Source organism: Protopterus annectens, chromosome 14.part0 (assembly GCF_019279795.1).
Source record: "Protopterus annectens isolate FY-2018-M chromosome 14.part0, PAN1.0, whole genome shotgun sequence".
In the NCBI taxonomy this organism is placed as follows: Eukaryota; Metazoa; Chordata; order Ceratodontiformes; family Protopteridae; genus Protopterus; species Protopterus annectens.
In genome coordinates this window covers 429675953-429690318 of record NC_056748.1, presented here as the reverse complement: position 1 = coordinate 429690318, position 14366 = coordinate 429675953, and the positions used below count along the sequence as shown (strand labels likewise).

At 39.5% G+C, this 14366-nt stretch overlaps 1 protein-coding gene across 1 annotated transcript in view; it reads left to right on the top strand.

Annotated features, from left to right (window-relative positions):
• LOC122788668 (neurotrypsin-like) overlaps window positions 1–14366 on the top strand; it is a 557316-nt gene that overhangs the window by 262267 nt on the left and 280683 nt on the right. Inside the window, exons 6-7 of the mRNA XM_044055564.1 lie at window positions 1715–1759; window positions 11361–11502. Coding sequence (XP_043911499.1) covers window positions 1715–1759; window positions 11361–11502 — 187 coding nt within the window. The remainder of the gene's footprint in view (window positions 1–1714; window positions 1760–11360; window positions 11503–14366) is intronic.

Here is a 14366-nt window from a genome sequence, read left to right as displayed (position 1 = left end):
AATTCTGACTTTCTGGGTCCTGTCTGTGAGACATCTGGCAATCCAGTGAGTTGTATAGGGGTTTATGCACAGTTCAGTGAATTTGTCAGCTATATTTGAGTAGGGTATTGTATCGAATGACTTAACCAGGTCCCGGTAGGTAGTATGCACCATTTTCCCCTCATCTGTTGCCTTGGTGACTTTCTCAAAGTCGTCCACCAGGTTTAGTAGGCATGACCTCCCCTGACAAAGCTGACCGGGTTGGATCTAGTGTCTGAAGATTGCCTATGTTTTTGTTGATCATTTCCATCATAGTTCATTCCATGGCTTTGCATATTATACTAGTCAGACTAATAGGTCTGTAGTTTCTGTGGTCAGTTGATGGTCCACCCTTATGAATTGGGATAACTACTGCAGTCTTCCATTCTAATGGTGCAAAGCCTGTTTTGAGACCATAGTTGAAAAGTGACTCAAGTGGTCCTGATGCATCATATTTCAAGCTGTTTAGGAGGCATCCCGGGATACTGTTAGGGCTTAATGTACTTTTGGACTTGGCGAGCACTGCTAGGACCTGCTCCCTGTTAATAGTTGAAGGGGTTATACTAGTAGCTATTTCATTAGGGACCGTGGGGGAGGAGGAGTGAAGTTGGAGCATCAGCCAGCAAATTCGCTATGTTGCTCTGTTCAAAGTAGCAGCAATGACCACCAGTTCAGCATACTGTTGTGTGCTGCCTTTGAGGTTTTGGACATAGCTGTAGAAGTGTGTGGATTAAAAATGTTTTGGAATACTTGGTTGGTCGTTGTGTTCTCATTTTATAAGTTTAATATCCATTGAGTATTTTTTACATTTTTTGTAGTTGTGTTTTGATCTAAGAGGATTCCTGAAATGGCTATTAGTGTTGTTTTTTATAAATTAGTAGTTTTATATTGAATTTTACACAGCTTTCCGTTTAGTATGGAAGCAGCTGTGGTCGAATTGACCACTTCCGTTAAGCAGTTGACGGCATTGCTGACTAGTTCTAACGTTTTACGTAATCCGCATGCAACGTTAACTGATTCGCAAGCTGAATTGTTCACTTTGCATTCACCACCAGCCCTCGAGGTGGTGAACAACTAGGTTGGAGATGGCGAACGAAATTTTAATGAAGTCTGAGGTGGTCGACTAAAACGAAGGGATATACAACAATGGCTAAACCTACCAGAAGTGGACTTCTCGGCCCTGAATGAGGAGGGAAGAATTACCTTGTCCTTGAAGAAATTGAACGGTTCGAGGGAGTGTGTTGAAAATGCAGAAGCCTACAACTCGATAATGCATTTCTTAACAAATCTATGGCACTCAAGCAGGTGCCGAAAGGACTCGGGATATGGAAATTACCGAATGGGATTGATGTTGGTTCACAGGTGTACAAGGAGTTAGTGGACTTGTTTGACAAATCTGGTTTACAAATGATGGACATCGTTGTTAAAAACAATCTAAGTAAGTTGTTGGCACTTGAAAAAGAGGTTGTATCTTTAAATGAAAACATTGTGAACGATTTACTTTTTTCACAGTATATTAAGAACTATCAGTCTGCTTTGTCTAATTTGGAACAATATGTTGAGAAAAGTGTTAAAATCAAGGTTAGAAAATTATCAAGAGATATGTATGATTATAAAAGTAATGTGGCCTATCCCCCAGGTAATAACAGCAAACAGAGGGGATAGAGGGTTAACAACAGTGAAAATATTAATGTAGATGTACACAGTGAATATCATGAAACAACAACGGACAATGATGTAGGTGAGAATGATTTTTTAGACCGGTCTCCACAATTAAGGAGGTCGGAACATTTACAAAACAGGAGGGATGGTGTGGAATGGAACCATTACCATTCTGGGCGGCAACACGAACAATTACCACAAACGACGAACATATATCCAGTGAGGAGACAGTGGACCAACAACAACTACAACAGGAAGAAATATTAGATGAAGATGCGATTTTGGGTACATCTATATTTAGTTACAACAGTGTGTCGAACAACAATGATGAAGGTTTGTTGGACAGTACCAATGACTCTGTGTGTACACAAGTGAATGCATTACCTTTGGTTAAAATATATAAAAAAATCTGGGTTTAATGTATATAATTACAGTGCCATTGATATAAATGAACACCATCATGATGTTCTGAGCAAAGGTTTTTCCTTTATACCTGAACATAAAGTCAATGTTGTGAAAACATATTCTAACATTAGATTGTATGCTAGACAGTTAAATTTGGCGATATTTTTCAATGATTCCACTGAGACAAATTATATTCCAGCAAATGATATGGTAACAAGTGGTTGTAACAGAAAGAGTACTTTTATTCCACCCTTTAACAATGAAGTAGCGATATTTGAGAAAATGTGCATTGGAGGGTTGATTAATAACATCAAAACAAACCAAAAGGTGCATTATGATGATAATTTAGATAGAAGTGAAAGAGAAGCTTTAATTCAACTGGCAACTAATAGAGAGCTAAGAGTTATGAAACCAGATAAAGGTGGGGGGGGGGGGCTGTCATTATGTCAAAACTTGATTATATAGGCAAAATGATGGATATTTTGGATGATACCACCACCTATCTGAGAGTTTCAGTAAACAAGGTAAATATTTCTTACCACAGAATTGATTTGTTTTTATTAGATGCATTATACCAGGGAGCAATTAATGGAGATAATTACAACTACTTGAAAGTTGATTACCCAGTTACTCCAGTTGTGTTTGGAATCCCAAAGACACATAAAGATTTATACAATCCACTGTTCAGAGTCATAGTTTCATCAAAGGGTTCTAAAACGGAACCATTGGCAGCTTATGTGGATAGGAAAACACAGCAGGTTGTAAAAGGAGCTCAACACATATTAAAAGATTCCTGGCATTGTTTGCAAAGGTTTAATAACTTCCAAAGTACGGACATTGAATGGTCCTTCTTAAATGTGGATGTGATAAATCTGTTCACAGTAATACCCCACGAGGAAGGTATAGATTATTTCACTGAAAGTTTGGTTAAAAGTAAATGTTTGAGTAATGACAATGTGAACTTTGTTGTGTCCTGTATGGAAACAGTACTTAAGAATAATTATTTGATGTTTGAAGGTGAGATTTTCCACCAAATTTCAGGTGTGGCAACGGGGGCAAAGTGTGTCCCCAGCTTTGCAAGTTTAGTTTTACTTCATTGGGAGGAACAATGTGTTTTGAATTCTATATATAAAGACAAAATACTATTATATAACCGGTTCCTAGATGATGTCCTGATTTTGTGGAAAGGTAATGAACAAGAAGCAAAACATTTTGTAGAGTATTTAAATACAACAACTACTTTTCTTAAATTCACTAGTAAATGGAGTGATAAGCAAATAGATTTCGTGGATATAACTCTTGTAAAAGGTTTAGATAGTATAACGAGCAAAATATACAGGAAAGAAACACACAGTAATTCACTTGCATTACAGTAGTTGTCACCCCTCGCATCAACGTAGGGGTATTGTAAAGGGGCAAATGGTAAGGTTGTCCAGAATAGTAAACGACAACAACATTTTGGAAGAAGAACTATACACCTTGATTGGGATGTTTTTGGAAAGAGGTTATCCTCTGAAATTGTTAACCAAAATATGTAAGGAAGCTTTAAATAAAATAAATACTTTATTTTCCCCTATTTTAGGGGCAAAGAATACCAATAATACACTGATATCTAAACAACAAGATTCAACTAACTCTAGAGCCTTAGTATTAACTTACAAAGCAGTGTGCAAAGCAGTCACAGCCCTTAAGGCCAAATACAACACCAAACATACTTGTCATAGGTGACTCCATAGTCAGACACACTGACGTCCCACTCACCAGGCTGAACAAGGAGAGGGTCACAGTAAGCTGCCTATCGGGCGCTAGAATCCGCCACATAACACAAGCACTCTGGTCACTCCACGGCAAGTACAAATATGACACAGTCATTGTCCATGCTGGTGTGAACGACCTGAGACGTACCTCTCTGGACTACATGAAAAGAGACATAGAGGAGCTCTCTGATTATGTAGCCCAGGCAGGTATGACCCTGACCCTGAGCAGTATCCTTCCTTCACCAAGAATGATGCCACAATATAGAGACAAGATGATCAGCTTTAACAATTGGCTTAATGTCTGGTGTCATTCAAAGGGGATCCAGTGTCTGTCTGCCTGGGATGACATGCTTGACGAGCCACGCTGCCAAGGGATGGCTTGCACCTGTCACCCTGGGATTCGGATATTGGCTAAGGCTCTTGCCACCCCATAGTGCCTTTTTTAGGCAAGGCTCAAATTCTAAACCTACCACCCTAGAAAACAAAAATGGGAAGAAACTGAGGGTAATGCTGCTCAATGCCAGAAGTCTAAATATCAAAATGCACACACTCGAGGCCCTTCTCAGTATGGAGAACATCGATGTCTGTGCTGTAACTGAAACCTGGTTCAAGGCTCCTGAGAGCACCCCGGCACCATTAGGTTTTACCTGATATCATGCGTTCCGGCCCCAAAACCCGGACCACACCACAAAACGAGGGGGTGTATCCATATTCATAAAGGATAGCCACACCTCCAGGTTAGTGGCAACGCACGAAGCTTCTGAAACCATCCAGGTGCAACTAACCATAGGCAAAACTGCTCTACAAATTGTAGCATGCTACAGGCCACCCTCTCAAACTCAGGAACCCCACACAGCCTTCCTGAAGACACTGGAGGGTATAAATGTATCTCCAAACACCATCATATTGGGTGACTTCAACTACCCGAATATAGACTGGGAACATTACTCAAGCCCTAACTTTCTAGCCCAACGGTTCCTGGAGTTCATAAATTCAAATGCCATGGAACAGCTAGTCACTGTTCCCACGAGAGGAGAAAATATACTAGATCTCATTATCACAAACATGGGGACAAAATGCTCCACACCAGAAGTATATCCCTCATTGGTGAGATCTGATCATAAACTAATCTCACTGGAAATTCACATCCCCCCCCCACCTCAAAGAAAAAAGACCACAGTGAAGAACTTCTCTAAAGCAAACTTCACACTACTCAAGACTGGTGTGGTATCCTTCAAGGCCCCTGAGCCAGTGGAAACCACAACCCAAGCTGGAAGCCCTTACAAACGCCTTCTATGAACACCTCCAGGACTGCATGGATCAGGCAATCCCAAATAAAACCAAGACTCTTTCCACAAAGGGCAAACATCCAGTCTGGTGGACCCCAGCCATTAACAAACTTTACAATAAGAGGAGAAAGCTATTACATGATAGAACAAAATCCATAAAAGAAAAGTCACCCTGATCATTATTAGTAAAAAAATACGAGCACTCATAAAATCAACTAAGGCCAATTTTGAGAGAAAAATTGCCATGGATTCAAAGGACAATCATAAGGCCTTTTTCAGCTATGTTAGGAACCTGGGTGGAAACTCCCAGATATGCTCAGAATTAGTCCAAAATGATACAAAAATCACTGAACCCACAGACATTGCCAACATACTGGCAGACAGGTTCAGTGCAAACTTCACCCCCCCTAAAGGAGAGATAACTATCCCAGTGGAGTGTAGCCTCCCAGACATCTCAAATGCGCAGGTGAAAGCTGCTCTCTAAAGCTAAAAACACAGCATCAATGGGACCGGATGGTGTCCCCGGCTGTGTGCTACACGAGCTAAATGAGGAATTAAACCTGCACATAAGGCAGCTGTTTAATCTCAGCCTTACCACAGGATACATGCCCAAGGAGTGGCGTGCAGCAACTGTGGTCCCACTCCACAAAGGCGGTGCCTCACGGACCCTGGTAATTACTGCCCCATAAGCTTAACAAGTCTAGTCTGCAAAGCTATGGAGAGGATCATAATGGAGCTCATAAACAAAGATATAGGGGACTTGCAGACATTGGACCCGACCCAGTTTGGCTTCGTCAAGGGAAGATCATGCCTTTTGAACTTGGTTGACTTCTTCGAAACAGTCACCAAGGCCATTGATGAGGAAAGGCAGTCCATACAGCCTACCTTGACCTTGCAAAGACTTTCGACACAATACCCCACTCGGGTATTGTAGAAAAACTTACCAGCTTAAATGTAAACCCATATGTCACAAGATGGGTTGCAAACTGGCTTAAGGACAGAACCCACAGGGTTAGAGTTGCTGGCGCTATGTCAGACTCCAAGCCGGTCACAAGTGGTGTTCCACAGGGCTCGGTCCTTGGCCCCCTATTGTTCTGCATCTACTTCTCAGAAGTACAGGCCAACATGGGAGGACTTTGGCTGACAAAGTTTGCAGACGACTGCAAACTGGGCCATAGTGGAAAGTGCATCGGACACGGATATCCTTCAGAAGGGACTCACGGAAACAGATAGCTGGTGCCAGAGCCATGGCCTGAAGTTAAACGCCAAAAAATGTATAGTCATACCCTTCGGGAAAAACAAGGTAACCCCAAGCTACCATATAGGAGGCAATCCACTAAGCACAGAAGAGGTTATCAGGGACCTGGGGACCCGGGTTGACAGTGGCCTTTCTTTTGACACTCACGTTGCTAAAGTGGTTAGAAAGACCTTCTACATTGCCCACCTGATCATGAAGGGATTCACATCCAGATCTAGTGAGGTCATTGTTCCCCTGTACTCTTCACTTATCAGACCAATGATCGAGTACAATGCCCCATTTGGGATGTATCTCACCCGACATCTGCAGCATTTGGAGAGACCCCAAAAGTTCCTCACCAAAAGGATAAAGGGACTCCAAAATCTGTCATATGCTGCCAGATTGAAGAAACTCCAGCTCTATTCAGTCGCATACCGTCTGCTCAGAGGTGACATGTGCCTGACATACAAGGCCATGTCCAACCTGGAATTAATGGACATGCTCCACCTCAAAAAATCCAAATCCACCAAAACCACTAGAGCAAGCGACTTAAACCTTAGCACGGATATAAATAGGACGTGCTGGAGGGATAGATTTATCACTCAGAGACTCCCTATGCTGTGGAATAAAATCCCGGTCCATGTGAGGCAGAGCACCTCGCTGGCTCTGTTCAAGAGAAATCTTGACCTGTGGATGGGAGATCGTAGGTTTACCCCGGGAATCATCGTCTGTGTCACTGCTGGACAGAGGCACAACAAACTAATGGGCACAGTATTTTTTCATATAAGGGGTGGCGTAAGCCACAAAAATTTGGGCTAGGCTTATAAATGCCTTAGGGCAGATAGCCTAGTATAAACCTATGAACCTATGAACAATAGCCAGATAAAAGAAATAGAGGATGTTGTTCGTACAGCATGGAATATTTGTTTCAGTGGTGAATCAAAAAATCTTCTTGGTACTTTCCCTAAAATAGTTTATTCAAGGGGAAGGAATATAAAGGAATTTTTAGAACAGCATAATACCAAACACATTGTCTTAAAAATGAGTAGATGTGGTGCTTGCAGGATGTGTAGATATATCAACGATGGCCCTTATGTAAGTATATCTTATCTATCAACAACTCTTAATTACACATAACATTCTTTATCAACCAACAAAACAAGTAACCTCTACTACAAAAAAAACTTGAAATAGTGCGATCTCGCCGACTCTCTCCTTACTCTCTACAAACAAAAACTTGAAACAGCTGCGATCTGCGAAAAGATACAAGTCACCACAACTAGAATTACAAATTCAGCAGGTAACTGTCTATTTAAAATATGGAATAACCTCCCCACACATTACCTCACTAGACTCTTTCAACTTTTCAAAACAACTTCTATTACATCTTAACAACTATTTCAAATGACTAAATTACTGTACTGTTCTAAAAAAAAAAAAAAAAAAATATGAATATATAGCTTAGGCTATTTGTTTTTACCTGTTTTTGCTGTATTTTCTACTACACTAAAATGTATGCATTGTTGCTTAAATGTTTAACCTTGTTTTAATTGTAAATAAATAATAAATAAATATAAGGGTATAACAGACCTATTTCCTGTCCAGGTAGAGTTAATTGTAATACAACAAAGGTGGTTTATTTGGCCACGTGTACCAATTGTAGTGCCTACTACGTAGGTAAGACTATTAGGAGACTAAAGGACAGGATAGGTGAACACCTTAGGGCTATCAAGAGTCATGATACACACAATGCCTTATATGCACACAGTACAAAGTGTATTTAATTTTAGGAGATTTGTATTTTTTGTTATAGATAGGGTGTTGTTCAGTGAAAGAGGAGGAGATGAAAAATTAAAGGTGGAACTTTTGGAATATAAATGGCAAACTTTGTTAAAAGCCTTTATGCCACCTGGTTTAAATGAACATATCTCCTTAAAACCAATACTGAAACAAAAGGCAAATGTTATATAGATAGGTAAAAAATGTATATTATTAGCATACAATTTTATAAAATGTTATACGATATGTACATATATATATATATATATATATATATATATATATATATATATACTTTTATATGTATGTATTTTTTATAAATATATATGTTTCACAAACATTGTATTAAGGCACGAGCTGCATGTAATTGTTTGACACATGCTTCTTTAAGAACAAGGTAATTAACGGTGTTGGCCAATTGGAGCATTGTTTTAATATTATGTATAAAAGTAAGGGAACAATTTGATTCCATTCACTCTGATGATGCCATGTTTTGTTGGTGAAAGTGCTTAGTGTGTGGATTAAAAACGTTTCAAAATATTTGGTTAGTCGTTGTATTCTCATTTTATAGCTGTAGAAGGCCTTGTCTTTAGCCTCTGAGGCTATCTTGATCTCATAATTGTTCTTGTTGGACTTAGTCCTCTTAGTTTCCTGTTTAGCTTAATTAGAAAACTCATACTATTATGGGAGTTGCTCTTCCTGATTTTAAACATGACTTTCTTTCCCCCTTTTGTTATATACCGTATTAAGGTTAGGATTCCACCTATTGAAAAGATAATGAGAGGTAGGCTGAATGTTGTGGAAAAGATTGAGAGGTAGGCTGAATACTGGAGGATGACAACCTCTGGAATAATAGCATGAGTTTATGATGAGAAATCCTATGAGAGTAAACTGGAATACTTTGGCTGACTGTCGAGTTAGACAGAGGTCCATAGCATACTTGCTTTTTAATAAGGTCTTTGACTCTTTACCTGGGGTAAATGAAAGGTTAAGCACATGAGAAGAAATTTACTGTGGAATAGGACTCTGAGGATGGTGAAATAGCAAGTGGTGTACCACTGGGACCATTTCTATGTCTTGTATCAATTTTATTTAGTTATGTGTATATTTATTTGTTCGCTAACTAGTTAACTGCATCATTATGAGCAGAGCCAGTATTTAGTGGAGGTTCATAGAATAAAGCTCCAGAAACAACATTCTTTTGAATAATATTTTTGGCCCCATCCCTGACCATCAAACCTATAATTCTCCAAGATACAATTTATTCCTTTTCACCTCCTTATCTGCAACTACCAAAGGGGAGAAGCAAGAAACTAGGCTGTGATTTTCATTTTGTGAGGTTAAGCATTTTTAATGTTCTTTAAAACCCTCCTTTCTTGGCTAGTATGCAAGGAGCAGGGCTTATTTTAACAGTCCCATAAGGGTGTATACTTCACCATACCAGCAGTAATGAGCTGGAGTGCTAGTGAAATCTTTGGTGAGCTGACACACTGAGGTCCCTATGTATGTGGAGTTGTACTTCCAGACTTCACCCCTATGGCATTTCTGGGACTGTACTAGTGAATCCCCCTACCCCACCCAGTTGAGAGACCTTGCATTGGCTGCACATACCCCTTCTTACCCATTCCCTGATTATGCTAATTCTGTTGAGGTTATCTGGGGTGACTCAGGCCCAAAACCTCTATACAGCCAGCCATTTGCTCCAGAAATATACCTGCTCATAGACTGAAAAAAATTATGAAGAGCAATGAAGGCAGGTACATATCAGTCACACACATAGTACCAAATACTACACAGTGATTTACAAACCAAGAAATGGGCAGCAATTCCATGCATTCATGTAAAGAAAAATACTAAAATGTATAGTTTCAGCAAAGTTAAAACCAAGAATCAAGCAGGCAATTATTCTTAACATCAGTAAAGTTAAGTGGGATTTTGTTTTGTATGTAGTCCATATACATAACAAAATCCTACTGGGAATGGGAGAATATAGTAAATCTCTATGCATGTAACACTAGCATGGGAGAAGGACAGTGGTGGAATGGGGGGGGGGGGTAGAATACATGGAAGCTGTGAAGGTTAGTGGCACTGATTAAGAAATGGCAGCTCAAATTTAACCCAAATACATACATGCATGCAGTTGTACCCTGGAAAGGAAAACCTGGAGACAGGTTGGGGTGAGGAGCAGAACTCCACTCAGCAGAACAGGTATTGATAAAAAATGCCTAGGACTAAGTGTAACAGGAGGACTGAAATTGCCAGGATTGGTATAAAGAGATTTCTAAAGCCAAACATAATGCTGTATAGCATTGGCTGAGGAATTTATTTCAAGGACAGATAATTTCATCTTCAGATGAATGCTAATGAAACCGTATATGAAGAATTCTGTCCATTTCTGGAGGTGTTACAGGGAAAGGGACACTATTTTGATGGAGAGAGTCAAGAGAAAGGCGACAGAAATGACTAAGCCTCTCTCAAGAGTGACATGTTGAAATATTTGATTATTCTAGAGTAAAAAAGTTGCTGTGATGTGGGCTCACAAAACAGTGTGTGTCTGTAAAGGAAAATCCGGAGAAGGAAGGACAGGAAAAATGAGAAATTTTGCTTATGTAAATGAGTCCATAGTTAGTATGGACACTGAGAAGCTCTACTTCATGAAAAAGATGGTGAACAAGTGGGATGAGCTCCGAGAGTGTATGATGCAAGCAGATCAGCAGTTGTATTCAAGAGGGTATGGAGAAGGTAGTACTGAGTAGAAGAAAATGGGGAGGAGCAGCTGTATGGTGCTGACTGTAAGAATTTGAGCAGACTAGATAGAACGTTTTTTTTCCATCAGCCGTATTATATATGCATGTCATGTAAGGGATGGATAACAAATGACCCAAGTAATTGCATTACTGGCTGACAGAATGTCATACAAATGTGAGAGAGTTCCAATTTAAATGTCTTAATGTAAGCTTTTCTACCTGGGGAGGATGTTTAAAGATGTTGCTGATTGAAAGCATGATTCACTTATTAAATGACTGATGTTCAAGTGCTGAGACTTAATACCAGATCGCCCACATGATCCTGTTTCAACTGAGATAATACTCTATTATTGAACTAAAGACACATTTAGCCTGGCAGATTCCACAGATATTATTAAAGTGTTGGCAAATGAAATAATTGATTGCTAAAGTATCTGAGTAATTGATTGGTTTGTGAATTTTACAGGTCCTCCAGTCCGCCTTGTAAATGGAGAAAGTGATCAAGAGGGCAGAGTGGAGGTATTTCTCCATGGGGAGTGGGGCAGCATTTGTGATGATGGATGGACCAACAAGGATGCTGCTGTCATATGTAGGCAGCTGGGCTTCAGGTAAGGAAATTATAGTTTGTAGCATTACCTTTTGTGTAACTGTTTGCTAGTATTGAATTCACTGTGTGTTTTAAACACATTTATCACTTGCATATTTGTCTGATAGTGTTTCATATATCTTCTGGGTTCTGATGAATACTTACATTGAATATTAACACAAAATAGCTTAGTAGTAAGAAAAGTGTATGGTAGATTTGCAGTGGAATTAAATAAAATATTTGTAAACTTTTTATTAAAAATACACCCACATAATGTTATGATATCCCTCACTGACATCACTTTAGGGATAGTGTGGAGGTGTGTCTGTAGACTCTAAAAGAAGGGAACCTGCGCATGCTGTATGGTGCATCCTTAAAATCTATGGATGCATTTGTACACACTACCTATGCTGATATCACCTAGGGTAGAATGAACATTTCTGTGACATTTCATAACAGTATATTACAAAGCTTTTAATTTTAAATTTGGAACCAGAGAACAGGCTAACTGAAAGAAAATACAGAACAGCTCTCAAGGCACCACATGCCCTGGTGCACAAGGTATTTACCAAAATGTGATGGAAACCTTTAACTTTCTTAAATATCTCATGATGTATTATAGCATTTTGTAATTATTTAATTTTATACTTATTGCAGTATATGCTTACGGTGTTGTTGTTAACAGATACTGAGCACCGCATCATTGCCAAGACCATGTTTTTAGATATTGATGTTACAGGTCAGCTGGCAGTTTATTAGAACATTCTAATAATACATTAGATGGCTAGAAGTTAGCTGGAATGTTGTAGCACTTCAAATGTGATATAAAAGGAAGTGATTATTTTTCTTTGGAAACACTGAAGCAGTTTAAAATACCGATTTTTTTCGTGCAATTTTTTAGTGTGTGTTTAACTGATATTTAAATATGCACTGCATTCACTTTACTGGCTATTTTTTTCTGCACTAGAATCTCTGGACAAACATATCTGTATTACCAATTATGAACTAGGCATAGTCATAAAACTGTGTGGCTTCTTCACCAGTTTATTACAACAGGCTTGCACCTTCTTCAGCAGTCTATCATACTAGGTTTTTGTCATGAAATATATTTACAGTGCCTTAAGTCAATCACCACTTACTGTAGCACATCACTAACAGCACAACAAATTGCTTTAAGTCATTCAGAGGCTGTACAGTGAATTAAGCAGTATCAGAAGACATAGATACAGGTGAGCGACCATGGTGGTGCAGAGGTTAGCATTGCTGCCTCACAGCAAGAGGTTCTCTGGTTCGATCCTCAGCTGGGGGTGCCTTCTGTACGGAGTCTGCATGTCCTCCCTGTGGTCGCGTGGGTTTCCACCGGGTGCTCCGGTTTCCTCCCACATCCCAAAGACATGCTGTAGGTGGATTGGATACTCTAAATTGGTCCTAGATGTGAGTGTGTGCCTTCTGTGGAAGGTTGGGCGCCAGGCTGGCAACTCGACACCGTAAAACTCCACTACCAATCATGAGCGGACAGGTGATCCGCTGTGGTGACCCCTAACCAGGAAAAGCCGGAAGAAGAAGAAGACATAGATACAGGTAAGGTAAGGGAGAGATTAAATGTATTCTGTGAAAGTTTCTGATTCTGAACTCTGGAAGCTCTGTGTTATCTGTTCTGGCAACTTTAACAAGTGTGTCCTTTTCCTTTTGAATAGCTGCATGTTATCTGGTACTACATATGAGTTTGGACTCGTATGTTGAATAACTGAAGGGGCTTATATCTGTGATTTTGTCCCCAGTTGTGATCTAACAACCTCACTTCGCCCCCTTTTTAAAAGTGAAATGTACTTTGCAGACTACTAAAACTGGTTTTGCGGCATTTGTCTTTAAATAAACTCATAACACTGATTATTTACTGTCAGGCACTAGCAAAAAGTAAGAGATGTAGGGTACTTTGTTGTAGGCTTCTTCCCCACCAGTAGTTGCACTGGTTAAAGTTTACAGCACATTTCTGAATTCTAGGGATTGCGGGAGGGTGGCTTAATGGCTAAGGTGTTTACCTTACAAACACAAGGTGCAGGGTTTGAGTCTCACACGAGATAACTGGCTAGGCTTAAAATGGCTCGCAAGGGCAATTAGCTTAGTACTAAAACTATGAACTATGAACCTAGTATGGCAAGTAACAAGTCTGTATAATCAGGAGAATATCTGATCCAGATATTAACTGTATTTCCCCATTTTCCTTTTATCCCTTTTATTCATGTTCTTCTCTTCATTCCCCCTATAATTCAATTTTCTGTATGCAAAAATGTACATATATGCTTTTATTGAATTTTCAGTGCCATAGGTTCATACATTTTTACTAGGATAATGACCACTAGGACCCTTACAAGCCTAGCCAAGCACCCCAAACCCATTTGGATCCCAAATGGGTGATGATCCAGAGGGAAGCAGAATGTAAGAAAATACCACTGTTATTGGTGGCTCTTGCTATAGAGAAAGCATTTCATGAGAGTAAGCTGAGATTTTATGAGTAGGGCAATGGAAGTGTTTGCATTTCCTGCTGCAATGATAAGGTTAATTAGGATACATGAGGGATTGGAGGCAAAAATCAAAGTGGGAGGGTTCCTTTGTGATAATTTACATCTTACCAGAGGAACCAGGCAGGGGTGTCCTCTTTCCCCTTTGTTATTTGAGTTATAAAACCATTGGCAAAGAAAGTAAGGACTCAGAAATTCAAGGATATAATTGGTGTGGAAGTAATTGAAATCTGGTTTTATTTGCAGATGATATTATTTTGTACCTGATGGAATCAGAAAAGGATATGTTAGTGCTGTGGAATATTCTGAGAAAGTTCTGTTTTTTTCAGGATATAAAATTATTGAAGATAAAACAAAGGCTATA